We start from the raw sequence: 27,890 nt of genomic DNA, 5'->3' as shown, positions 1-27,890 counted from the left end.
AAAACGACGTGTAAATTAAAATCATCCTAATTATAATTCAATCCACCAACCACAACAACTGCAAACCTAAAAAAATAATTCAATCTCAACAAATTTCAATTGATCTGTAAAAAAATATTGTTTAACCGATTCTCATACGTATTTATTCTATGCATTGAAAAAGTTTATTTGTTTGGTTTAACTGTGTAATATATTATTCATAATTTGTGTTAAATAGTGTAAATTTTTGTAAAAAAAAGAGGAAAAAAAACCCGCAAACAAAATCAAACATGCAGATAATTTTTTTGAGTGTTTAAAAAAAAATTAAAGAGAATACGACGAATGTAATTAAATCTCTTGAATCGCTGTAAATCAATATTAAATATTAAGAAAGAGCAAAGTGTGGTTTCTATGCATGTTTAAACAACAACACATTCAACTACGATAAACAACAAGAGAAAATTGTGTATAAAAACCAAAGCAACAATAATATAAACGGATTTAGATTTGTGCATAATTTTCAACGTAATTGCACCACTGTGCACTGTGACGTGCTCGTAATTATTTTAAACTGTAACCGTAACGTAAGCGCGACGTAATCCGTAACGTATCGTCGTCAGTTGCTTTTAAACTGTTATACTCGTCCCGTGCCGTCGAAAATTCGTTTCGTTTTTCGCCGTTTATTTCTATTGTTTTTTTTTTTTTTTTGCAATACGCGCCAATTGATCAGCTGAGTAGCAAAAAGCCGCCAAAATTGAGCTGTTAAGCGCGCCCACGATCTCGATATCGACGGTAGCGCCACCAACGTCGCCATCGCCGCAGCATCACCTGCAACAGCATCAGCATCAGCAGCAGCATCAGCAGCAGCATCAACAGGCTCCATATCCTCAGCAGCAACATTACGGACCACCGCCTCTGCCGCCACCGCCCTCGCCATACTTTCAACATTTGCAACAACAACAGCAGCAACAACAACAGCAGCAGCAGCAACAACAGCAGTTACAACACATGAAGTTTCTGGGCGGCAATGATGATCGCAACGGACGCGGCGGCGTCGGCGTTGGCAGTGACGCCATCGTTGTAGGTGGCGGGACGCGTAGTGGCAACAATGTTGTTGCCTCCTCGCAGGATGTGGATGCAGCAAGCGCAGCAGCAGCCGCCGCTGCCGTTGGCTATGTATTCCAGCAGCGTCCATCTCCGGGTGCCGGTGTCGGTGGCGTTGGACCCGTTGGCTCCACACTTCATGACGCCGCAGCAGCTGAATATGCCGCACACTTTGCCCAGAAGCAGCAGCAGACACGCTGGGCCTGCGGCGACGAACACGGCATCGATGTGAGTACCATAAATGAGCATACTTTTCACATTTGCATATTTAGCCCAGTATCCAAAGGATTAGGAGGCTGCTACATTTGTGACGATGTATACACACATAGAGTAGCACTCAGCTTATTTGACCCACTACTCTTACATATTACAAATTTTAAAAATGTATCTTTTAATCGAAAAAAGATATCAATAGAGTTTTAACATAGATCATAAATTTATTTTTTTTTCGATTCGAGCTCGAATCATTCTTTTTTTGTATTTATTTATTTATTTTTTTTTAAATTTTGTATGCCTGCAAAGATACAACTACTAGGCATCTTAAAGTCAAGCACCTCGACTTTTATACTTGTTTTATTTTTGAACTGTTAGTTTTGGCCATCTGCCAGGTGCACTCTAATCTCATCACTCTCAAATGAAAGCGGTTCGCCAAAAGGGACATAATTTTCTTAGTTAGTACAAGTCTTGTGTAGTACAAGCCAAGTTATCGATTAATTTCAAAGAAGCTTTCTAATACTACTTTGGCCACACTACGATTGCACCATCGAGACTTGAAAGAAACATTCAGGGGTGCCACAGACATCGAAACCAACCGAAAATCTCCCAAAAATGTATAGAGATTTGAGAGATTTTCGGTTGGTTTCGTTTACTGTGGCACCCATGATTATAAAAGAAAGAGTTTTTTTTTATTTAAATTTAAATAGCTACATTGGATAACTAACTTCCAAACTTGTTTCAAGATGAAAACTTTAATATGTTAAGTATTCTGAATTTAGCTTTATTCAGCTTATAAAGGAATTTCCCTTTCGTTTTTCGAACGACTTCCTTTGCCTGTGGCATTTCAGAGTTTGTTTCCTTTTCCTGCTAGTCATTTGGTTATTAATACCCTTTAAAAAATATGATTAATCGGGCATATACGATTTTTTTAATACATTTTCCATAATACCAGAATGCTTAAGTTAACTGAGATTAAACGTGAAGATATATTGAACGTATATTAATATAATAATAATGTTATTATTACCGATTTAAGTATATCAGTTAAGTAAAAAAATGTAGTTGCCTGAATCATTATATTGATCATTATTAAAGATTGTTATGAAATATAAACACCATTGAGAGATTTAAATGAAATGTTGTGTATCTTAAGAAACAGTAGGGTATCATCAAGTCAGTTAAGTCATAATTGTTTTCGTGACTTTTCGACTGCCAAGCCGAATGAGCTGAAAACATTACAGACTGACAGGTTTTTAGACTGTCTGGGGGATGTTTCTTTATTAGAGCCCAGCTTCTGGGTGCATGAGAAAGAACCGTGAAATGGATACCAAAGGTTGCATAAACGATGGGCGAGATGAAAACATATTTATACCCGTTACTTAAAAAATAAGTAAAAGGGTATATTGTCTTCGTTGGAATGTATGTAACAGGGAGAAGGAGGCATCTCCAACCCTCGTCCGTCTGTCTGTCCGTCCGTCCGTCCGTATGAACAAAAGAATCTCAGAGACTATAAGAGATAGAGCAACCAAATTTGGCACACAGATTTTTATAGACCCCACGCAGATCAAGTTTGTTTCAAATTTTTGGCACGCCCCCTCCGCCTCCGCAAATCGCGAAAAGCCACACAGTTTTTTAGATTATACAGTTTTTATGGTAATTAACGTTATTTATTAATATTATCTATTACTCCACTGAATCGCATCAAGATCGGATTTAATGTTTTCAAAGTAATTCAAGTAATTTCTTTAAAGTACTTTTATATATATTGAAATAAGTAACGGGTATCCTATGGTCAGGATCTCGACCATACTTGTTTTGTTTTGATTAGTTGTACAACTTTTAAGGATAAACAACGTGCTTATGTTTATGTTTTCTATCTGTATTTGCCTTTGCAGAATCCGGATAAATGGAAATACAATCCGCCAATGAATCCTGCTAATGCAGCACCTGGAGCACCGCCTGGCAATGGCAACAACGGCGGACCTGGAGCAATTGGCACCATTGGCATGGGCGCCGGCAGCGGTCTCGGCGGCATGGGCAATGTTGGAACAGGCAGCGGCACCAACGGCGGACTGCATCATCCATCGATGGCAGCTGCCGCAGCCAATATGGCGGCCATGCAACAGGCGGCCGCTGTGGCTAAACACAATCACATGATGTCACAGGCAGCCGCCGCAGTTGTTGCCCAGCAGCAGCAGCAGCAGCATTCCCAGCAACAAAATGCCCAAGGACCGCCGCAACATCTTATGGGTGGTGGCAATGGATTGGGTAATGGCAATGGTCTGGGCGGCTTGAGCCAGCAGCATCCCAGCCAGCAGCAGCAGCAACAACAGCAGCATCAAAATCAGCAACAGGCGCAACAGCAGCAGCAGCAACAGCAACAACAACAAGGCCAAGGTCAGACACATCCCGGCCAGCATCAGTACAATTCGAATCTGCTTAGTCATGTTATGAACAACCAAGTGGCCGCTGCTGTTGCCGCCGGTGCTGCTTTGGGCCACATGCCACCGTATGCACAGTCAGCTGCAACAAACAACATGTACGATCACCATTCAGGTGCAATGCATCCAGGAATGAATGGTGGCATGCCAAAGCCACCGCCACCATTGGGACCGCCCGGCGGACCACAGGATTTTGTCTATATGGGCGGACAGCCACACGCCGCCGCTGCCGTGATGGGAGCAGCTCTAATGCCGCCACAGAATCAATATATGAACAACTCAGCAGCAGCTGCAGCCGCTGCCGCTGCCGCCGCCAATCGGAATGCAGCGGTGAGTAGCTAAATCAATATAGAACTGGGTACTTCTATCTTGGGATACTCCAACCATTCAATCAGATAGATAGGTTTCTTATCCACATTTTTATATGGTTAAATCAATCATTTGTCGTAATTGTTGATATCGTCAATGATTGATGATGATAAAATAGGCATACGCAAATGTTGGTGTCATTTATGAATAGATATTGAGAGCCAATTTGTTATGGATTCGCTGAAAAATAAGCTTTATCTAGTATTTGGTGCGAATATCGGACGACAAACTAAAGTTGGTTGTGCTAAATTTTCAGTTGAAATAAAATGTTTAATGATTTGAGCCTGGTAAGCTTGTATTAAATATAAAGAATAGATTTTGTAAACTGAAATTTCTTATTCTACATTATTTTTAAAGTTCCTGCTGCTTTGAGCTAGTACACGTAGTTCGATTCATCGTTATCTTTTATGTTCTTTTAGTTGTTTTATTGAGAAGTGCTGGTAAAAGTTGTAAACATCTTATTAACTGTTTTTAAAGATAAATACGTCAACAAAAAAATATTCAAATTTGATAAAGCTATTATATATATGTAGATATATTTTATCTTTCGTCGAATCGCGTTCCATGCATAGATTACTCAGCTGCTTAGTTGTTGACATTATCACAATGACAATTCAAAATCAATTCTTAATCTACTCCCGATATCCATTATAATAAATAGTTAAAAAGCGACTAGAATAGTAACTATATGATTGAGTGTAAATAATATTGTATACCCTATAGAAGGGTATCTCCTAGTTCAGTTCTTATACATTTTGAAGCTCCGGCTTTATCACAAGTTTTCCCTACTTGTTGCTTGTTTTTTTTCTTTTTTCTGCCTTGAGTACATGCTTAAACCTTAAATTAAGCTAATAGGATTAACGGTACATTTAGTTAGCTTGAAGCTATTAGCGAAAAGTCTTAATGGGAATTCTACATTTAGATTTCAAAGTTTGTTTTTCAAAGTTTTCCTACTTTTTTTTTCTTATTTATTTTTCCATTGCCCATCACATTAAAAAGCTTCTTTTTATGTTAGTTGCACTTTTAGTTTTGGCCATTTTTCGCTCGTATCGCTAAATTTGCTCATGAATTTTTGGTTTATCAATAATGCTGTTGGTATGGCTTTCCTGGCTTTTATGGCTTTTTGTAATCCCCCCTAACAGCCTCACCAAACCCCCAAAAACTTGTAGCTGTAAATTGCAATGTTTTTTTTATTTTTATTTTCATTTCACAATTCCGTTCTGCCCTTTCAAGTTTTTCCTCATAGGCGGATCATAAAATTGATGATTGTTATTGCTGGTATTTTTTCTCATATTTTCCATCTACAAATTGATGTGTGAAATTATATTTTTGTGTGTGTGTGTGGACGAATGAAATGTTTTTTCATATTTTCTGAATTGATTGTCTTTGGGCTTTTGAATAGCCTATAAGCAGCACGAGCATTGTCGGAATATCGTGTAACTTTAATGGATGAATCTTGTTAAGTGTTTTGGGGGAATTACTACGTATATAGTTTATAAACATTAAAATTTAATGATTAAATTAATAACAAAAATTATTAAAAAATAATACCGAATTAAAGATTTTTCTTTTGAATTAATTATGTGTTAATTATTTTTTATATTTTTCAACCATTGGGGCGGTAATCATGATTGTTTTTGGCTTAGAATGTTTATTATGTTTTTACAAAGCTTTAATAATGCAACTGGTAAACTGCAACTTCTGGTTCTTCTGCTTTGTCTTCTCACAGAACCAGCTAGTTGTTTTAGACTTGAGACATGATTGTGAGTTTTGTGTCTGTTAGCTGTGTGCTTAGTGATGGCTTCTTATTACCTCGCACTTCTTAAAAGACCGTCTGTGGTCTCTGTTCCACTAAAAATGCATTCCGGTTGCAATTTTCTACCTTATAAGCGCACATTGCGCATACAACAAAAATACACAGAGAGAGAGAGAAAATATAGAGAAAAAGATAGAGGCATAGAGCGAGAAAGAACCAGAGAGAGAGAGAGAGAGAGGCACCAACAAAGTGGTTCTATGGAGGCATTTATACATTGTACCCAGAAACCACTCGCATTTATAAATAAAAAGAATTTAATACTTGGCTTGGACTTAATGAGTTCTCAGCTAGCTCAACTTGCTATTCTTTCATACTCTTCTGTGCCCCTAGTCCATCTTTGGTCCTATCTTCCCTATTGCCCCTGCGGTTTTTGTTATGACAAAAATGTTTATAAGAAAAGTAATTTTAATTAGAGAATTTCACTCGTTGATGTTTCTGCTTTACATTTGTGGCGCTTGGCATGCGACAACGACAGCCAGTCCAAAAGGAGGCAAAACAAAGAGTTGAATTCGTTATTGGTTGGTCGAGATGCCACTGTGCAACACCACAGGTGGGTTGCATTTGCGGCAAAATTTCTTTCAACTCATTCACAATCGAATCGATTAGATTCCATCTCCATCAAATTGTTGCAGTTGTGGAATTGTACGGAATAGGATTTATCATTTAAATCGAATTACCTGTGATGTATATCTAGTTGTTTTGATCAGGTATGTAACTGTTATGGCAAACAAAAAAGTTAAATAGCATACGCTTTTTTTTTTTTTATTTTTACAGTTAAACCCAATGATTCTTGTTCCAATTTTTGTTTGTAACTTGATCTAAGACCACAAAAAACTACTTAATATAAAGTAAGAAAATATAACATAACAAGAAAACATAATAACAAAATATAATAGGCAAATTTTGAAATTTTCAAAAGCGCTACTTGACCAACTGTATTTTATTTTCCAAATGAATATTTACCTTTTTTTTTGTCATATACATTTTATTTAATTAAAAATGATCTGCTATTTTTTTTTGTTATTAAACTAAAAATTCAATGTTACTCATTAGAGCATTTAGTCGCCGACTTTGCCTTGGCTCATTCCGCTTTCAATTTGTGTCCTTTTTGGTCCCATTATTGTTGACTGTTCGCTACCTTTTTTGTTGCAACAACTTCCTTTTGCGCTACAGCAACGCAGTACAAAACAAATTTATTGCAATTATGCCAGGATAGCAGCAGGACCACAAAGACAGAGAGATAGAGATAGAGAACTACAGAGACAGATCAAAGTGTGTGTGTGTGTTTGCTTGTGTGTGAGTTGCCTTGTCAGAGCTTTTGTTATGCTGTAGCTGCTACTCCACTTTTTTTGTAGCGCATTATCTTTGTGTTCTGCTGTCTGTTGTGTGTGTATGTGTGTGTATGTGTGTGTATGTGTGTGACAAGGACAGGCCCCAACAATTTTCATCTTTTCAACACTATTACAAGCTCCCCGCTCTTCATCTCCTCATCCACTGTGTCTCTCATTCCCTATTTCTACGTGCGTTTGCTCTCGTTGCTGTTGATGTCGTAGGTCATTGATTTGCGCTTAACTGCGCGGTGCGGCGGTCCCGGCACACCTCCCTTTTTCCCCTTTCCCCCTCTCCCCCTCGACATCACTGTGTACGTCTGCAGCGCTTTGTTTCAGTTTCAGGTTTTGTTGTTGACGTTGTTGTTGTATCGTCGTCGTTGCATGTGGCGCATTCGCATTTTCTACTTGCGTTCGCTCTGTTTTCATGTTCTTTTCTGTATGTGTTCTTATTACTTTTTCTTTTCTTTTATTTTTGTATATGCGCTTCTTCATACATATGCTTTTAGTCCGTCTGTTTTTGTTGTTGTTGTAATTGTTGTTCTGTTTTGCACGCTATGCATGCTGCTTACTCTTACTACTCTTCTCGTCTCTTCTCTTGCTTATTCTTCTCCTTGTTGGGGCTTTTTGCGTGTGTTGTAATGATTTAATGTGTGTGTGTGAGTGTGTGTGTGCTTGTGCTTTTGCTTGTGTGTGGTGTCTGATTTTGAGCTCAGCTTTTATTTTATTGTCATTCGCCGTTGTTGTTGGTTGCCCACTGTTAATGGAAGGCGGTGCTGCTTTCTGATTTGGGGCAACTTGAGAAGCTTTTTAAATCATCAACTAGAATACGAAATATTTGCTCCTTGGTCAATTAAGATGTGATCTTAATATGGTACATAAGAAAACATGTAGCGGAGCGTCAACCCTCGCAAAGGGACTAGTTAATTATGCCTGTTACTTACAAAATAAGACAACGAGTATATTGTATTCGTTGAAAAGTGTGTAGCAGGCAGATTGAGACTTTGGCTAAATAGAACGGCAGTAATGTCTGTTTTAATTTTTGAAGTAACACAAGCTCCTAAAAATATGCTACGGGTATTTTTATAGTCACGGTTTTCATTTTCTCGCTTGTATTTTTTAATTTTTTTTTTTAAATTCTAGTTAATTTGGCAGTTTCTTGCAATTCTCACCTGAAGCTCTTGTGCAGTTTCTTAAGTTTGAAACTATCATCATTAGAGTTGTTAACTTTATCACTTTGGACTAGAGTAACACAACAATTAGCTGTTGTTGTTATTGTTACTGTTGTACTTGTTCTTCTACATATGCACGTACTTTGTTGCCCCTCTGCGAGCAACAGTGTCTCTAATTTCACACACTCTGCACTCTGATTCGTTTCTACTACTTTTCCTCCCCCTCATCCCATCAAGAGTAACTTCTGCCCGTTTCGCTTCTAATTGAGCAAACGTCGCGTCAGCGTCAACGTTGGCAGCGCTGCAGCGTTGTTGCCGTTTCTTTGGCTTGCCGCGTTTGCCAATTAGCAAAAATGTTTGCCTGCCTGCAATTTTCCAACAACAACAACAACACGAGACCAAAGAATACGAAACACTCTTCTAATAATGATGATGATGACGATGCTGCTAATGATTGTTTATTTATTGTTGTCTTTGGTGCAAACGGTGCCGACAGCTAAGTCAATTTCAGTTATGATTTGATTTGATTTGCATTGCCGGCTAGACCTGGTTTAGTTACTCTCTTCTCTCATTCACTCTCTCTCCCGCTCGCTCGCTCGCATAATTTTATTGTGCTCTGCTTGATAGTAATGTGAGCAACATTTATTCTGAGCATAGCTTTATGCGAGACTCTCTGTGTAGCGATAAACAATTATTGGCATTAATTAAATAAACATTTTAAATGCAGCGTCAAATTACTTGACAAATTAATTTGCTATTATTAGTTTTGCCGCCTGCTGACTCTAAGTCAAGTGATTTTAATTGTCAGCCACGGCTTACCACTGTACGCTTTGAATTGTGAGGCGTATTAGCTGAGTCACTCGGTGTGCACTTATTTTTTTTATTCCATATATAAGAGACGTCTTGTTCTTCAAGTTGTTGTTTAAGTAAATATTAAACAGCTGCTTGCGACAGTTTGACTCTGAATTGAAGCTCACATATCAAGCTCATTCTCACTCTCACTCTCTTGATCGAGTGAAGCTGCGCTCCAAAGCTTGTTCTCTTCCCTCTCAAATTACGTAAAACTATGCCAAATGAGGCTTAACGCACACAGACATATGCACTCTGAAATAGAATACAATAAGCGCTGCTTAGCTGCACACGTGAATGTGAATGTGAATGTGAATAGGGGCTGCTGCCGGTTTTAAAGCTTTGCTTTTTGCTCTCATTAGCGTCGACGTCACTCTGCTTTACCTAGCTAGCAGCATAAATTGCTGCTTATTATGTATATGTATGTAAATATGTATGTGTATGTTATGTATTATCGCCGCGAGCAACAGCTGCTACACCGCTGCTCTCTTTCTCTCTCTCTCTCACACGCGTTTTACTCTCTTTTTTCTGTTTGCGATTCGTCAGGTTTTCGCTTTGCCGCGTAGAATTTTAGTTTGGCCGCAGCAGTTGACTCGTCTGCACGGTGTACAATTTTTGCCCGGCTACTCCGCCCCCGCCCATCCGTCCGGTGATCGTTAAGCACGTTTTTTATTGTGTGTGTGTTTGTTTGTGCATATATGTATATACATATAAGTTTACACGCCTGTTGCGGGGCAAGAAGAGAATACAAACAATCAAGCGCGTGAAGAATTACGCCAAGTTTCGTGAAAAGTAACAAAATAAATGGTGTAAAAGATTGCAAAGTGTTATACAAATTGTTATACGTACATATGTGCGTATGTTTATGTGTGTGTGTGTGTGTTCTATGTGAAAATCACAGCTGATGCTCATCTATAATTTAAGCTCTTGAAAAGTTAAAATCAATATCGTAATTCATATATAAATCATAGATATTCCACAATATAAATTTAGCACCAACAACAAAAACAACAGCAAACCGAAATCTGTGTAACGTGTTTTGTGTGTGTGTGAGTGTGCGTGTCTGTATGTAAGCCATTACCTTGGGTCTCTCGCACTCTCTATCTCTCTCTGGATCGTTTGTCGTTTGTCGCTGATTCGCAGCCTACTCATGATGCTACTGCACGACTTTATGTTGGATGCGCGCACTGCCGAGGATGTTGCACTCACACAGGAAATGGTAAAGCTACGTAACTGACTCTTTTGCTCTCTCCCTCTCTTCCTCTCTCTCTCTGTGTAATATTCTTCAGCTTGTAACTTTGCTCGTTGCGTGTCTCTTTTGATTGATAGAAACAAGTGTAAACGCATTTGTTGTTTTATTGACTTTAAGTACACTTATTTGAGATGTTTTTGATAAATTGTTGTCGTGAGTTGGACAACTTGTCAAAGCTTTTTAGTATTATGTGAAAATACAATTCGTATTTAACAAGTCGAATTTTAAGTCGAGCATTTGACTTAACCATTTTTAATGAGAAATTATGTACTCGCTCTATTTGTTAATTACTACTTTTTGCACCTGTTCTGGATTTTTTTTATTGTCTTTTAGCTGATTTTTCTTTGTGATTTTACCATTTGATTGTTCACAGCTGTGTCTATTCGTTAGTAATTATCTACGTATTTTCATTTTATTCCTAATTAATTTTTATGTGATTAATTTTTAACTTTTATTCGCATTTTGAAACAATATATTTAATCACTTTAATCGAATAATATAAAGGGCGTAGAGTTTTATTGTAGTCCAGCCTAACTGCAAATGAATATTAAATATCAATATCAACGATTACAACAAGTTCAATCAAATTCGAGTCTTAGAACTAATTTGTCACTGTCACTTAGTGATTCACAACTGAAACTTTATTCATTGACTTAATCATCTCGTTTTATATCATAACTTGATTAGTCTAATAGTATACCCACACCAGAAACGATATACGTACATATTTAGCATTCATAACACTTCATTAATTAAACTAATGCGAACAAGCTTTGTGTTTTGTCAGATGAAACTTAATTTGCCAACAACGTAAGAATAAAAAGCTATAAAACATTTTCGTTAATGGTTCCCAAGCAGAATATAAAAAATTAAACAGTCTGAATTTGTATACTTTTCTGCTATTATATAATAACACAAATCGCACTCCAAAATATGACCCCAACCACAGAAACCAGCGACTGGCAAAAGTAGCATCAGCCGTGGTTTCGGTTCTTTCAGCTGTTTCAGTTTCTCTGGCCTGAGTTTCATAGATAAAAACGCTTTGCGGTTCCCTTTGCCCAGCCAATTGTTTTTATATGCATTTCACGTAGTTGAACCCTAACTGAAAACAGAAAACACAGAGAGACAGAGAAAGAAAAAATAAGAACTTATGGGGGGCACTACAGATAAAAAGAGAGGGGCTGTACGGGGCTCTTTATTGTACACAAATTTTATGCTGTTTGCCTTCTTTTTTTTTATATACATATATATTTTTTGCCCCCTTTGGGTACTGGTTTCGCTTTTTCGAAGGAATTTACATGAAAATATATTTTTTCCGGTTTCAATTATATGCAATGCATAGACACATTCAAATATATGTACGTATCTGTGTCTGTCGGGGTCTCCCTTGCTCAGTCTAGTCTATTTCACGGTTGATTACGTTGTTGGCATCATTTGATTAGCCAAATGCTTCGGAATGGGCGTGCCTGAAAACAATGACGATGACAACTAAAAACTATAAAAGCAATATCAATTCGATCATTTTAAATTTATGGGCATCCAAAACGTATTGCTTCTATTCAATTAATTGACTAATCATTGCTTCTATTTAGCCAATATTAATATGTCATTACTAATAGTATAATTTTGACCTCTAACTATATTCTAATCCTTTGTATACAATATGTGATTTGTGTTCTCGTTGCTCATTATTTGTCAGATAAATTATTTTTTACCTTACTATCTACCTCTAACCAATTATTCGATTATAATGCAATGTTTTCTCAGGCCTAGTACAACATTTATGTACTTAGTGTTACAAATGTGAATTCAGTAAGATTCTTTTTGTAAATTTATTACATATAAGAGCGCTTATATTCTTTTTTTTTTTTAATACACCTGACTTTTAGTTCAATCGGTCGTTACAAGTCATTTGTTATCAAACTGCTCGTTGATACTGTCGTGATTCTCTGATTAGTTTCCAGTACAGTGAGGACAACTCAATCATTTTACTTATTGCAATCATAACGCGTAGGCAAATTATGAAGTCAGGGTTGACAGCAACTACAACACCTGGGCGAAATTGGTTGATTAAGTGCACAGGATGAACAAGTTGTGCGAGGAGGCGCCGGAAATGTTTACTGCACGGACAACAAGCGAAAAGGGAAAATAAAACGAAAAGAAGGACGACAGCTGAAGACAATTTCAACAGAAGGCTGAAAACGACGGAAGACATGACAGTTAACTTAAGGGCGGTACAAAAGGAGGTATTTTACGAAATCCAATAAACACCACAACAAAATTGCAAATATTGCTATAGAAGAAAATGCTCCACCGCTTTTCACCTTACTCTTTCTCTACCATTTATTCTTCTCTCTTTCTGTTTTGGTAACGCTGTCACGTGTCTAAAATTTAACATAAGAACTTTTGTGGTATTGCAATGATGTAATTTTCCAATGCAGTTGCAACTTGAGGAAGTTCGTAGCCAACTTTTGGCTGTGAAACTTGTCAAGTGTTTTGAAATTGCGGCTCAAGTAATGCCAATTGAATAGTAAGACGAAATTGATTGGCTTGAAGTGACAATTGAAAATGATTTTAAGAAGCGCGGCAAGCAGAAGCGCAAATATTTTCAAATATTTGAATGCATAATGAATTAAGAGGCCAAAACATGATCAAAATTACATTCTGCTTGAAAATCGGTTCAGTTTTGATCAAGTTATGTCAGTTTGAAGTTGGTTAGACTGCGGATTTAGCCCTTTACAAGTCCAAATTTTTGTTCAGTTTGGCATGATTTTTTACAAAAAATTAAAAGTTCTCAGAATCAAGTTTAAAGTGTTGTTTTATACTAATTACGGTATAGGGAGTTGATTAAAAGTGAAAACTTGAGATTTAAAATTTTGAATTTTCGAAATTTCAAAGGGGGGACCCTTAGCATCGAAATCAAAATCTAGTAGAATCTATAGAAAAATGTTTGTTTCTAAGAACTTAGTAAAATTTGAATGCAAAATGAATTTAGAGGCCAAATCAACACCAAAATGACAGTTTGAAGTTGGTCAACTCTTTAACCGTAACGGCTTAAACGTTTCGGGACTCAGTTCTGGACAGAGTTTACTTCGGTTACGGTCTCAGATCCGGTACTAAAAAAGAAACGGTTAGTTTCGGTTAACGGTGCCGGAATCGGTTCCGGTGTTATTCCCTGATTAATATAGTCAAAAATGTGCGAAATTGGTATCACATGTTTCCAAAACGTACATGTTTATTTATGCAAAACTATTGTATCTTTAAACAAATAAAATATATTTTCACAAAAAGCTGCGCGCATGCAACGTTGCATTGTAAATCAAGTTGCCCCCACTTCATTCCCTCTCCCAGCTTTGTCATGTAACAAGGAGGCGAAGGGGAGGCAACCTAAATAAATATGCTCAACGGCATCGATTGAAAAGCGCAATAGACGCATTTATCAGCATTTACTTTTGTTGCCCCTTTGACCAAGAATACAAACAAAAATCGATGGAAAGAGTCACCAAAAAAAAAAGACTTTTACTCTGTACAGTGGATAATGGCTAAAAGTAAAGTGGTACGCACTTTCGCAATTGCTTAATTGAATCGATAAACAATAAAAAGCAATTATTCACCAAGGTTTGGTATTAAATAGAAAATTATTATAATTTATTTAACATCGACTAAAAAATACCGAAAATATGAATATAGTTAGGTAAATTAAGAAGCAGTCCTGTCTGTTCGCTCTTACATCGTTTCTCTTGTTCTCGTCCTACTGCTGACTAAAGTAATTTTCATTGCTTGTGTTGCTTGCTTTGCTTTATTGCTTTATTTTTTTTTCACTTTTTTTATTTTTTCGGTATATCCAGTCGATTCAGTTTAATAGTTAGACTCGCAATAAAATTCAAAGTCAACAGCTTTGCGTGCACAAAATATGGTCACATTTTAATGTTGTGTTATGTACAAACATCTTTTGCTTATTGTAATTTTTTGTTGTTTTCGATTCAACATTTTTGGTCAGTGTTTGCCTTGTTGTTATTGTTGTTGTTGTCTTATATATATGTCAAGTGCATTGTTTGTCTTTTTGTTAGACACTATGTTGTTTGTGCTTGCTGTGACGCCTCTTCACTCGCCCATTGAATTCTATTTGCTTTTTGCTCATTAACTAAAAACTTGTTGAGGTTTTTCGGTTGTTTTGAAAGGTTGTCCGAGTTAAAGGTATAATTTAGTTATCAAAATTTGAATGAAACTGGCGTGAAGGTCAGTAACAGTTGAGGCACGTGCATTCGCAATTACTTGACTTTGGCAAAACTGTGGTAATTAATTATAATTATAAAAGCAACTTTATAGTTGCAACTTGTTCAAACTGGCGATTCCAGTTACTTAAGAATTTGAATTATAATTTTGATTTTCATATTCTCTTGATAAGCTTTGCTTACAGAAAACAAATATTGAATTAATCTATTATTTACTCGATAAAATTGTCTAAGTTAATTTGGATTATTTATTAAACATTTACATCTCGTTCTTACTACACATTAATTTTAAATCCAAGGCAAATACAAAAATCTTATTTACAATATACTACAAGAGCCGGCCATAATACGAAAATTATAAAAAAATGTAATTAAAAAATATGCAGAGTACATTTTAAATTGTTGTTCCTTCTTTTTATATTTTGTTGATTTTTTATTTTATTGTTATTTTATGTTTTGAACTAGATTTTTGGAAACTTTTGTTGTTCACGAGCCCATTTTTCACCCTCATTAACCTCCCTCTGTCACGCTCTCTCTCTCTCTCTCGCGTTCACTCACAGTACTCGCTCTTTTCTGCGCTCTTTTGCTATGTTTTTCTTGGCTTTTGTTGTTTTTGCGCCTCATCGTCGGTTTACTTTGTGCACGTTCTTCGTCGTCGTTTTGTTGTCTTTGGTTACATTTATCTCTCACGCATATTTTTGGGGCCGGTTTATTCGCCGTTGTGTTAAACTCTCTCGCTCTTTCGCTCTCTTGCACCCCTTTCAGCTCCCTACCCAGTGTGCCTCCCTCTCATTCTCTATCCTAGTGAGTTGTGTGTTTGTTTTTGCACTTGTTGTTGTTATCTCTTCACAGTCAAGGACAAGTTAATGAACGATTTGGTTTTTGTAATTCTTTTGAGCTGTTTTTCCTCTCAAGAAGGGGTGATGAGGAAATTGGGGGGAGAAGTGGAGCGGTAGAAGAGCGAACACATATTTTTCGGATTTTTCTTCTCATCGCATTTCTGGTGTTGACTCATTTCGTTGTCTCTGTCTACAGAAGCTTTTAATTTGTTCTTTTTCTTTGGTCTTATTGCTTACTCATTAAAAATTTTTGCCGCATTATTTATGAAAATGATTTCCATTACTTTCTTTTATTTTGGTAGGGGGCTGCTGTTGAATGAAGAGTCGTCAAAAATGCAAAAACAGCTAATTTGTCTTTCCACCTTGCACACATTGTCGACAAGGGTATATTAAAATTGTGCAAATATTAAGATAATTCAAAACTATAATTTGTAATATCATTTTATTCATACATAATGATCACATCCGCTTAATCTTATTGCGGGTTTTACGTGGTATTGAGTAGTCGATCCGTCTCGATAACATTAAATTGTTTTTCTTTTAAGTTTTTTGCTGGGCGCCGCATTTTATTTATTGTTCTATTTTCATACAAAACGAAACTCGTTGCACATTTTAATTTATTAACGTTTCGTTTTAAATGCAATTTAGTAAAATAATTTAATTTGATTTTTCGATAAATTCATTCAATTTTCCACTCATTTGCTTGGTGTGACCCACATCGCTCTTACGGCCAGTTTAACGTTTTGTTTTGTTTTTTTTTTCACTTGCGTCAGATGCGATTAACTAGCCATTGTTATTGTTTTTTAGCAGCAATTGTTGATTTTGTTATTATGGTAATCCGTGTAACAGGCCCAGTTTTAAAAGCAATTTTTTTCTGTTGACGCTTTCACACTTCAAGCTGATGTGTCGTTATGTATATTTGCGTTATACCCTATGTGCATATCGCTTATGTCGGGTAGACATTTTGGTAGACATACCATTAACACAATATATAAATGTGAAAAGTAAAGAAAATTATAAAATTATTTTCAATGCATTTACAGGGTATGAATAAAGCTAATATTTCAATATTTTACATTTTTTTCTTTATGTATATTTGCGTTATACGCTATGTGCATATCGCTTATGTCGGGTAGACATATTGGTAGACATACCATTAACACATAAAATATAAATGTTAAAAGTAAAGAAAATTATAAAATTATTTTCAATACATTTACAGGGTATGCCTGAAGCTAATATTTCAATATTTAAAATTTTTTGCTTTGAACTCCACAAATATTGGCAAACAAACGTGCTTTGTATGTGTGTTTGTTGCAGAGTTTTTCTTTGGCCATTTGTGGCATGGCCTTTTGGAAATTCAAATTGCACGGTTGACATTGTCTAGTTTGTGGTAGAAAACACATTTATAGAAAACTTGGCAACCCTGAGACATTTAGAAAATTTTGCGCAAGGTTAAAAAAATTTAACGTTTAATGTAGTTTAACAATTTAAAAGCAAATCTCATAAAGGATACATGAATATATTCCGAAAGTAAATTGATAGATAGTCATTAACATAGACCCTATTATACTATAATTTATCAGATGCCCGCTATATTTATTTATTTATAAGCTTCAGATAGTCTTTAATTTTCGCCATGATATGGTTAGTTTTTAATATTTCTATAAGGAAGTGATATACATTCATAATTCAATTCCAATCATCGCTAACCCTTTGATTGTGCCAATAAAAATGACTTGAATCGCCTTTAAACAGATTATGTGCTCAACGCTTTTAATGTGAATGTTTCACAGTTCTCGCTGAGGGGGGAGAATGAAGAGTGCAGCTGTGGAATTGCGGCTTTTGGTTAACTGTTGACTGTTGCCTCTCCAGTGATGGGCATATTAAATATTTAAAATGATGTTGCCAGCCTTGTGGCACGTGTCGCGTTGACGCATTATGACAACGAGAATTCAAATGGGAAAATGTGTGTGGCATAAAAGTTAATTAGGCAACTTTTCTGACTGCGACACATGTTGTGGACCCTTGAGAAAAAAGTGAGGAATGTAGGGAACAAAAGAGTTGGATATTAAATTTGATGATATGATTTTTATATTTGCATATTATCAATTGTTCAAGTAAATCTACCTTTATATTTCTCTCTCTGTCTTACTTTCTGGCTAATTGTGTTTAGGTCTGACTCTCTTTCAACTGATTAAAACACTTGTCAGTCACTTATGTTTGCCATGCGATAAATGTCGCTGCAGTCTAAAGTTGCTACAAATGGAGTCGAGTTGAGTTGAGTCAAGCTAGAGGCAGGCAGCTGCTTGACAGATGAAGCAACCGTCAACTCTTGAGTCTCGGATTGTTTCTACGTCCCTCTGTCTCTGTGTATCTATGTCTCTATGTCTGCCTGTTTGTCTATCTGCCCATTTGCAGTGCAGTTTGTCAACGAGGCAAAGCCAAAGCAAAAGCTCATAAGTTGTTGGTTATTTACAGCTGCCACAGACTGTTGAGAAATGTGTAACTGGCTGGCAAATGCTTTTGATGTGCGATTCTCTCTCATTCTCTATCCTTCCAATCGCTCTTTAGCCCTATATGATTTATTTCTCTATCGCAACTGTGGCCCCTCTGTTCTTTGTGTGTGCTGTGTCTGTGTCTGAGTGTGTGTGTCTCTTTGCAATGGCATTCTGCTTAGAGGTCAGTGGCCCAAACATGACATGTTATAGCCAAGTGAGAGGATATTGATGCGACTGATACGCGTTACGTATAGCGTTATGTAACTGTGAAGTTAGTTAACGTCATTCGTTTACAAATAACTCTGGTGCATAATACAAACGTAATACTTATGTAAACTTTGGTATTCTTTTGTGTGATTCATCTACAATAGTCTATTGTCAATAGCTGTTTAAATTATAATCCCTTCAATGTGTTAGGAACAGTTGAAATCTATTAACTGATGAAAATATACTCAATATTAAGACTTAAGAATGTGTGGAAGAACCATTTTAATTCATAAATAGCTAAGACTCATTTTAAAGCTCTCATATTTTTGAAAAGTTTGACTTTAATCGCCTTTAAAGAGCTAAAGGCAGTAATGATGTGAAATTCTTAAGCGATGTAATTGTTACGGCAGCTAATTTGATTTCATTAGCTCTCCATTGACCTGACAACAGGATGCCTCCTAGTAGTGAGGGTAAATAGGTGGTTACGTTGGGCGTGAGGTGATGAAAGCCAGGAAGCAGATGACAATGTCAGAGTCAACAGAAATGTGCCATAAAAGTTGAGCATGATAAAAGTTTATAGAGCCTGGACTCGACTCTGATTGGATTAGCAGCGAATGCCAAACAAAGTTATCAGCTCAACCAGCAGAACTGTGCACAGGAAACAAATGAGGACACTGCAAACTAGGGAAAATTGTGGAAACTGGGCAGCGTAAATGGGATGAAAGTGAGGTTTCTGAGTTGATGGCAGTGTCCACAAACATGCAAATTATTGATGCTCTTCATTATTCAATAGTAAAGTTGAACTCATCTTTGCTTCTTTTCTTGTTCCTTTCAGATTACAACATCGACTGCCAAGAAATTGTGGGAGAAATCTGATGGCAAAAGTGGCGCATCTAGTACACCAGGCGGTACATTGTATCCTATGCAAATACCTGGCGTTGGTGATCATTCGTCAGTGTGGAAGGATCATACCTGGTCCACACAGGGTGAGAATATATTGGCACCGCCCAGGCCACGAGGGTTTCCACATGGCGGGGCCTCCGATACGTCAAACAGCAACAATGCGGGCATCTTAAGGTTGGTTTTTTAGTCACTTGTTCAATTCATATATCACTAATCATTCATTTCCCTCTCTTTGATAGTCCCCGTGACTCGACTTGCGTTAAGAATTGCGTTGAATATGTTTTGAGCAGCTCACCCACCAACAAGGAAAGTCCACTATCTGGCTTGGAGCCGCGTCTGCGTAACTTGAAGTTTGACGATAATGATAAGGTGAGTTTCTTCCCAATAGATAACAGATAGATGTAAACATATGTATATGAATTACTTGTCGTTTCTTGCAGTCACATGATGATAAGGAAAAGGCAAATTCTCCGTTTGACACAAATGGCTTAAAGAAGGACGACCAGGTCACAAATACAAATGGTGTTGTTGTCAATGGCATTGACGATGACAAGGGATTCAAGTGAGTAGTCAACCCTGTTCCGACTCTAACCAGCTGACAGCATAACTCCATCTGTCTATCTGTCCATCCGTCCGTCTGTCTGTCTAGCTCTGGTCTGGTCTGGGTCTGGGCAATGGCATTGACATTAGAATGCCTATACCATTGCTCAAACTGGTTTCCTCAAGGTCCCCCAACACGTTCTTTAAATTGTAAGAGAAATAAAGAGTGAGAGAATGAGAAGGAGAGGCGTGAAGAGAAACTCCGCTCTGGATTTGCGTCAATTTTTGTGCAAAGCAAGTGGAAACTCTAGAGGAGACATTTTATATGTATATTGTACAAAAACAGGTTAATTAATCTTTCAGAATTTGAGATCTGTATATTTACGCTATACTGAGTCCATTTTTAAGCCTTCAGTAAAGACTAAATATATGTCATTGTCTATCAAAGCTTCAAAACTTTTTGGTTTTGCTGTGCTTGTAAATGATTTACAGATATTGGCCAGTACTAATTTTTTTTCTATGGATAGCATATTTTATCACAATTTTCATAATTTTCTTTTTCCTAAAAATTTGTAACGAGCTTTAATTTTATTTTGTTTCTAAGCCACTTTGATGTATCTGGTTTTTATATAATTGAATAAAATTTCTATATTATTCGACATTTGCTATCTCTACCCACAGGCAGCTTGTCTGTCCATTCATCAAATCCATTGTCAAGCTGCCCACTTGGCCCACATTTTGTGGCAAGCATTGCTTTTTTTTTTTGCTGTCTCTTGTTGTATCACTCAAATATCAAAAGTTGTGATTCATTAATACAATTTCGCTGAGTCTTTAAATTTTTATTTTCATTTTTTTTTGTGAAAACTTTCTAATTATACATTAAAACTGAGGATTCTTAAGTAAGGTTAGGGTAGGCCAGATTTATAGCTGTTAGAGAACTCTTGTACTAATCGTAATTTCATTTCGAAAGTCAGTGGCATCAAGAGTTTTGCAACACTGTTTTTTTTTTTTGAGGAAATTGAATATCTTTTTAGTGACGTCTTGAATAGATTTTTGCTATTTATTTTATCTTAACTTTATCTGGTTAAACGTTTATGTTATCTGTTAATTTCTGTCGATTAACTAAACACTTGAAAGTCGTCTTCAGTCCTCTTACAATACGCACTCCAAAATAAAAAGAAAAGAAACCCAGCATTTTATTAGGCCTTTTACAGTTTCTAAGCAATTGAAAAGCATAAGCAAACCAAAATTAAAAACCAGTCCGTGCGTGGTCTGGTCTTCAGCTCAATGTTTTTGTAGTTGTTGTAGTTGCTGCCATCGTCGTCGTCTTCGTTATTGTTGTTGTTCTTATTGTCGCTCTGCTCTGCCGGTTTTCTCTTTCAATTGTTGTTTCCGTTGTTGTTATTGCAATTTCATTGCCGGTCGGCGCAGCCAAAACGTGTTTCAATGCCAAACGTAATAACTGTTATGATGTAAGTAATCACAACAACAACAAAAACACCAACACCAGCAATGAGCCTGGTCAGAAAAGCAACAACAGCAACAACAAAATCAGCGTCGAGCTTACAAAGCTATTGAACATTTTTTCTATAGCATTTTTCGATTAGTTTTCGTTTATGTTTTCTGTTTTTGGCGTTGTTGTTGTTGCAGGTTTTTGTTACCCTGTAAGCATAGCTTAAAGGCTATAATGAATTTATAGAACCGAAATTGCAATTTGTTATACATGGCATTTTGTTATACATAAAATAATTAGAATTCTTGCAACAGTATTAGCTAGCATTTCCGCTTTTATATGTATATATATTTATTTATTTATTTGTCTTCTATATTTGCATATTTTTATTTTTAATGTATGCCAGATCAAATTCTTGTAAGGGTATCTCTTAACTGTGGAGTACAGACGATCTTAAAGCTTGACTGAAGTATTTCTGTGCTGCATTTGTAAAAACATCTTATAATTTATTGTTTTAAGTACTCGTATGTGTGCAGAAATATCCGAACTGTTTACAGGGTATTTTTTTAGTCTACTAGCGCGTCATTTCTCCCTTTTTTTGTTTTTGTTTTTAGCCGCCTCAGGTAATTTTTCGCGCACGTTTTGTGGCGCGTAATGAAATTTAGTTGCGAAAATTCAACGGCCGCCTAAATTGAGGCAATCGCACAACAAAAGCAACATTTTTGTGTTAGCTTCAGTTACTACACCGGGCACCTGTCGACCTACTGAGAGACAACAACAATAACAACTTGGTCGCTTGTCTACCTCTGACTGTCTCGTTTGGCTCCTAACTTGGTCAACTTGCTGACCTTTTTTATCCACTTTTGGCTTGTCACTTTCTTCTTTGCTTTTTTCTTTGAAAGTGAAAATTTATTTACTTTTTCTCTTGCATAACAGACAGAGAGATTAGAATATTGTTCTTAGCAATGGGAATGTTGCCAATGAAACTGACCTCGTACAAAGTTGGCAAAGTCTGACAGCTAATAAAGTGACAAGTGGATAGTGGTAGGGGGAGAGAGAGGGGGAGGTGGAATGCGTCATCATATGTTTTATGCATTGATGAAACTGGCCAAAGTTTGAAATACATGTTTAATACAGTAAATGTTGACTAAAGTGGACAGAAGTGATAAAACTTTCACTGTTTAACAACTATAGTTCTATTAATTTATAAATTTTTACCACTATTATTTTTGTATTTTTTATTATTATAATGAAAATTTTTTATTATAAATTAAAATTTCAAACAATATTTATTGCTATAAACAATAAACGGACTACTAATAAAACTTGCACTGTGATCCAAATAAGCCATTACAGTTTTACATTCATTAACTGCTTACAGTTTTACGTCCACTCTAAGTAACTGATCGCATTTTCATTGTTCGCTCAGAGCTTAGTCACAGTCGTTAAAGTTGCACAGCGACTGCAGTTGCTGCTGCTACTTCTTTTTTGACTTTGGTGTTAATGACCCGACCATAATACTATAGCAATTTGCGCGAGAGCGAAATAGCAATACCAAGTGTGAGTCAACAACTTAATCATTCGCATACAGCAGTTGCAAAGCCGTTGACTGAGATTTGGCACGAACTATGAATGAAATGAATTTTATTTGGTTGCTGTTTGCAGCTAACGTTTGCTTAAATGCATTAATTATTTCACATACACGCCCGGCGTACACATACACACAGTATAATTTAAACAGCAGCTGTCTTTTGGTATTATTGTTGTATTCTTTGTTTCTTAGTTTAATTTGCATATAAAGCGCCAGACGTAAAATACGACTGAATTTATTATTATGTATGATTATTGTTGCTGGCTTTGTGGTTTGTTTTTTGTGGCTGTCTGCCATTTGGTGAGATATTATGCTGACGTCATAGCTGCCGAAATATTCAATTTGTCTAACAAGTTTGCTGCTTAAGTCTTTTGTTTTCTCAATGTGCGCTTAGCAGCTGGCGTGTCTTATGAGAGACTGTCAAACTGTACAAGTTACATTTAATTGTGATAATTTGTTACATATTTTTATTAATTACTTAACAATCTATTTTTCATTTTCTTTATCATAATTTATCAGATTCATTTTACTGCAGTTTTGCAGTCATGTGCTAAATGATATTTAGTACAATATGGTTGCGTGTCTTGGCTATGGTTGTGTGTATTTGCTAAACGGTTGAAGCAATGCCGCTAAAACTGTAGCTGAGTTTTAAACTGTGGAACTTAGTGTAAAGCTGTTTGCCTAATAAGTTCCACAATCTTATTGCAACTGTGTGTAGATGCTAAGCAACAATTACAGTAGCTCCAACAACTCTTGATCCTTTAACAGCACCTTGTCAACTGTAATCAGATTTCAGTAGTTGATTTTTTAAAGCTTAATATTAAACCAAAGTGACTTAATGATAATTTTTATTTATTTTAGTTTCTTTAATTTTATATTCCTTTGTAGAGAATAAGTTTTTAAAATAATATAAACTTATTGTTAAATTGTCATAAGTTTTGTTTTTATTATATGAATTAGATAACCAATTTTAATTATTTTCTTCTTACAATTTGCAGTCGCACTCCCGGTTCCCGTCAACCGTCGCCCGCTGAAGAGACCTTGCCACGCCCACCAACAATATTGGACCCATCACAACATGGCGGCTTCCCACAAATGCCCCACTTCAATCACATGCTCATGGATCACGGACAGGGTCATGGTATGGGAGGTGCCAGTTCTTTGGGCGGTAATAATTCGGGTGGCGCCGCTGCCGCCTATGCGCATCAACAGATGGCAGCGCAGATGAGTCAATTGCAACAACCGATGTTAAATGGAGTTGGTGCTGGAATGCCAATGGCGGCACAGGTAAGATGCATATCTAAAGTTTAACAATCATTGCTATAAACAAGAACACTTGCAGTCACCGATGTTGAATCATCAGGCTTCAGTTGGACCCAATCATATGGAATCTCCAGGCAATCTATTGCAGCAACAGCAGCAAAATTTTGATGTACAGGTGAGTGACGAGTTCATTTGATATGCGTGTGTCCTTGTTGACAATATGGAGGGGATTGTCAGTCGGAAATACTCTGTAATAAGCAAATTTTTGGGGAGTTGTGTCACCTAAATATCAACTCGAGGTAATCCTAATAAGTATACTCTCTTTTATTGTTGTAGTTGTCTGCTGGGCTCTGTATAATCTTTACAGGGTACCTTTTAATCACATGAGACTGCTATAAAGTTGCCAAATTGAGGTCATGCGTTTTGTGTGTCGTTTCTGTGGTTTGTGTGGGTATAAGTGCATTTGTCGGACCCACTGCAGCTGCTAATTTACCGCATCCGGCTGAAAGCAGCTGCTGCTTTTGTCGTTGTTGCTGTTGCCCCCTGAGAGCCATTTCCGGTACACAATTCGCCCAAATATAGAGGAGCATTTCCACAAATTCGACTCGCATGCAATTTATTTCGAAACAAAACGGAAATCGGATTTATTAGCCGCAAAATTGCTTTTAAGCTTTAGCTGACCATTTTTCGCAGTGACTCTTAAACCACTGTTGCCGTTTCGCACTCTTCTGCCTCACTCCCACGCTTTTGCCTTTAATGTCATTTCGGTGTCGCTTTTGGCTTTTTATCTTAGGATAAAGTCGCTTCGCGTCAAATTGAAAATCAATATTGCAGTTGCCGTTGCCGTTTTAGTTGCAGTTGTTGTTGTTGCTGCTATTTTCCGGTGTGGACACGCCCTCAAGCAGCCCCCTTTGATGCGCCTTGCCAAAGAAAATTGACATTTACACACTTTAGTCGGTTGCTCCGGCTGCTGCATCTACTGAAGCTTGAGCAATCTGCACTTCCGCTTTTATCGCATTCCCTTTCTTTGTCTTTCTCTCTCCTGCTCCCCGTTTCTCACACAATTTCCTGTTGCTGTTGCTTTTGTAATTTTGTATCGCTTTTGTCTTTTCAACTTGCAAGTTGCAACTTTATCGTTGCACTTTTTGCCTTTTGGCCTGCGGTTCGTTTCTTGGCTACTCCTGCCACTTGTGCCCCAGAGAGTATGCTACAAAGAGGCAACAGCAACAGGAAGAGCAACAGCTACAGTTGGACTCTCAGACAAACAGACAGACGGATGGATGGCAGCTGATGTCATTACGCTTAAAGCTGCTGTTTGGCTTTGAAGAGTACAAAGGGACAACTCTGGGGCACGTTTGAAAAGTTTTCGTGTGTGGTATTTTTCTTGTATCTCATAAGCTGTAGTTTTGGTAGATTCTTGGATTTTATCCATAGATAGATGTTTTCAAGTATTTGTTGTATCCGAAGACAAATACGATTAATTTTTACATTTTTGTTTTGTTTTTTTCTATTATTTCGGAACATTTTAGTATACACTTGAATGATATATATATGAATAATTGCAAACATGTGAAATAATAATAATTTTTAAATTATTTTTCAAGTTGTGGTGAATATAATTCTTAATAAGCTTGTTAAGATTATGATTTGTGGATTTTAACCTTTTAAACTACAATGTAACTAACATTTAATTGATTTATATTTGTTTTAGTTTTTCTAAGCTTCGTTTTTCTTCTGCTGGTCCTAAACCTCACACCAAGAGATTGTGTTTGTGTTGCCAGCATTTTTCTTCATTGGCAAATGGCAAATATGTTTTTGGTCATATTGAAATTTATATTGATGGCTCTTGAATGTCGTTTGTCTTGGCAACAGTTTGCATTCATTTCAATGTGTTCTACGCCATTGTCCTTTTCTCCATTCGCCATATCTGTATGTATATGTACATATATTTGTACATATGTCTGGCAGTTGATATGCGGTCCTGTGGCTCTGCTGTTGCATATAAATAATGATTTCTTTGCCATTTGAGCATCTGCTTCAGTTCATCTGTCTGTTCTGTCTAGATGCACATGCGGGTCTTCCCACAAATGTATATGTAATTGCATTTGGTCGTAAGAAATGCTTCAAACAGCTGAATAATATTATACATGCATTACGACACAAAACAGCTTCAATACGTTCAAAGGCACTGCAAAAATGCTAACTAATTTATTCAGCAGACAATAAATTAACTTTCAATGAATGTTAATTTTAATTTGTGATTTTATAATATTGAATATATTGTTGTGTAACTCCTATAAAAATTAGTTTAGGTTTGAAAAATTTGTATATATAAAAATTACATATTTATGCATTTTATTCGTTTAAAAGAGATTATTTGTATCAATGTACAAAGATTAATTAAAGAACAATCAACAGCACGATTTTCGCGGAAACCGATTATTTTTCTTTTTGTGAAATCCTAACCGATTTTCTTGCGAAATGTCAATTTATTTATCATTATTTAGTCTGTGCTTCAAATCTGCATCAATTTTGGAAAATTCAATTTTTTTTCCATTTCTGAATTTTTTTTTTATTTTATTACTATATTTTTAATCTATTGACACTAAAAGAAAAACACAACTTGTGGGTTTTTTTCTTGTCGTATTTGACAAATTAACTTTAAACTCGTATCACAGTTTCGATTTAAATCGCCGGTATGGTGGCCTCAGACAATAAAGAAAATGGCTGGTGAAGTGGAAGGAACACGGGGGCCTACTCAAACTGTCATCTATTTTCCATCAATTTTTATTTGATATTCGTCTGCCTGCTTTTTTTAATATAAGAAATGCTTTTATCGTACTACTCCATATATTGCAGAATATTCATGTCGAAGTCGTTGCATTGTGTTACCATACAATGCCACACGTTCTTATGAATCCCTCAATTCCTCATGTTTCCCTTTCTGCTCACAATGAACAATTTGCGTGCAATTCGTCAGCTTTTGTGGGGTGTTAATATCGGCGCCATTTAATAAGAAATATGCATGAAATTCGGAAAAAAGAAACCGCTGCATGGTGCATTAAGAAAACCAATGACATAAGGTTGAGAGATGGGAGGTGGGAGAAGGAGAAGCGATTGTCGCCGTGTCGTATCGTGATGCATTATCCATTATCGGCAACATATTGTTGCCTATCGACGTCTTGTGCAACCAATTTTAACGACGTTTCGTTTTATTCTCTACTTTTTGCATATTTTTTATTTATGACTCAGTTGTGTTTGCTCTCTCTTACTCTGCCTTCCCTTCCATCTTTATTTTCCGCAGTCTGTGCGATATGTGCCATGTGCATCATAATATATTGTATTGATAAGTATAAATTTTGCTGACATGAAAAGACTGCGATTAAAGTGTCAAGCTGACGGAAATATTCTTGTTAATATTGACATGTTCTTTGGATAAAATAGAAAAGTTCTTTTGTTCTTCTTTTATATCTAAAATTAAAAAAATATATATACATAAGAAAAAGAGCGGAAGTAAATTTTCTTTACCTGTTCTAAATTCATTTTAACAAACTGACTTTAACCCGACACGAAATTCATTTAAATTTGTTAAGCCAAGTAATTAAATTGTTTTCAAATGCTTTCACACTCAATTTACATAATTGGAAACTGTGGTTGCGATTTACTTGGTATTTGCCTTGGTTTAACTTGTAACTACCAACTAAAAAAACAATCTCACTATCAACTAATAGCTAAAAGTTTTTTTTCATATAAATAAACATTGCAGCTTTCAGGGACATACGCTTCATGCGCCGCGTGTGAAAACTTTGTTCATTTTGCTGTGAAAAACTGA

The 27,890-nt window shown here is 36.4% G+C and overlaps 1 protein-coding gene across 1 annotated transcript; it reads left to right on the top strand.

The window, feature by feature from the left end:
• The first annotated feature begins 26 nt into the window (after nt 1-26).
• Nucleotides 27-27,890, top strand: LOC117790415 (maternal protein pumilio-like). The gene is made up of 8 exons (XM_034629864.1): nt 27-1,311; nt 3,195-4,070; nt 19,144-19,385; nt 19,451-19,580; nt 19,652-19,773; nt 23,794-24,082; nt 24,138-24,233; nt 27,825-27,890. Exons 1-8 carry the CDS (start codon nt 988-990, stop codon nt 27,888-27,890), a joined length of 2,145 nt encoding a protein of 714 aa, XP_034485755.1. The 5' UTR covers nt 27-987.

The sequence above is a fragment of the Drosophila innubila genome (genome assembly GCF_004354385.1).
Source record: "Drosophila innubila isolate TH190305 chromosome 3R unlocalized genomic scaffold, UK_Dinn_1.0 2_E_3R, whole genome shotgun sequence".
Classification (NCBI taxonomy): Eukaryota; Metazoa; Arthropoda; class Insecta; order Diptera; family Drosophilidae; genus Drosophila; species Drosophila innubila.
This window is presented reverse-complemented; position numbering and strand designations above follow the sequence as displayed.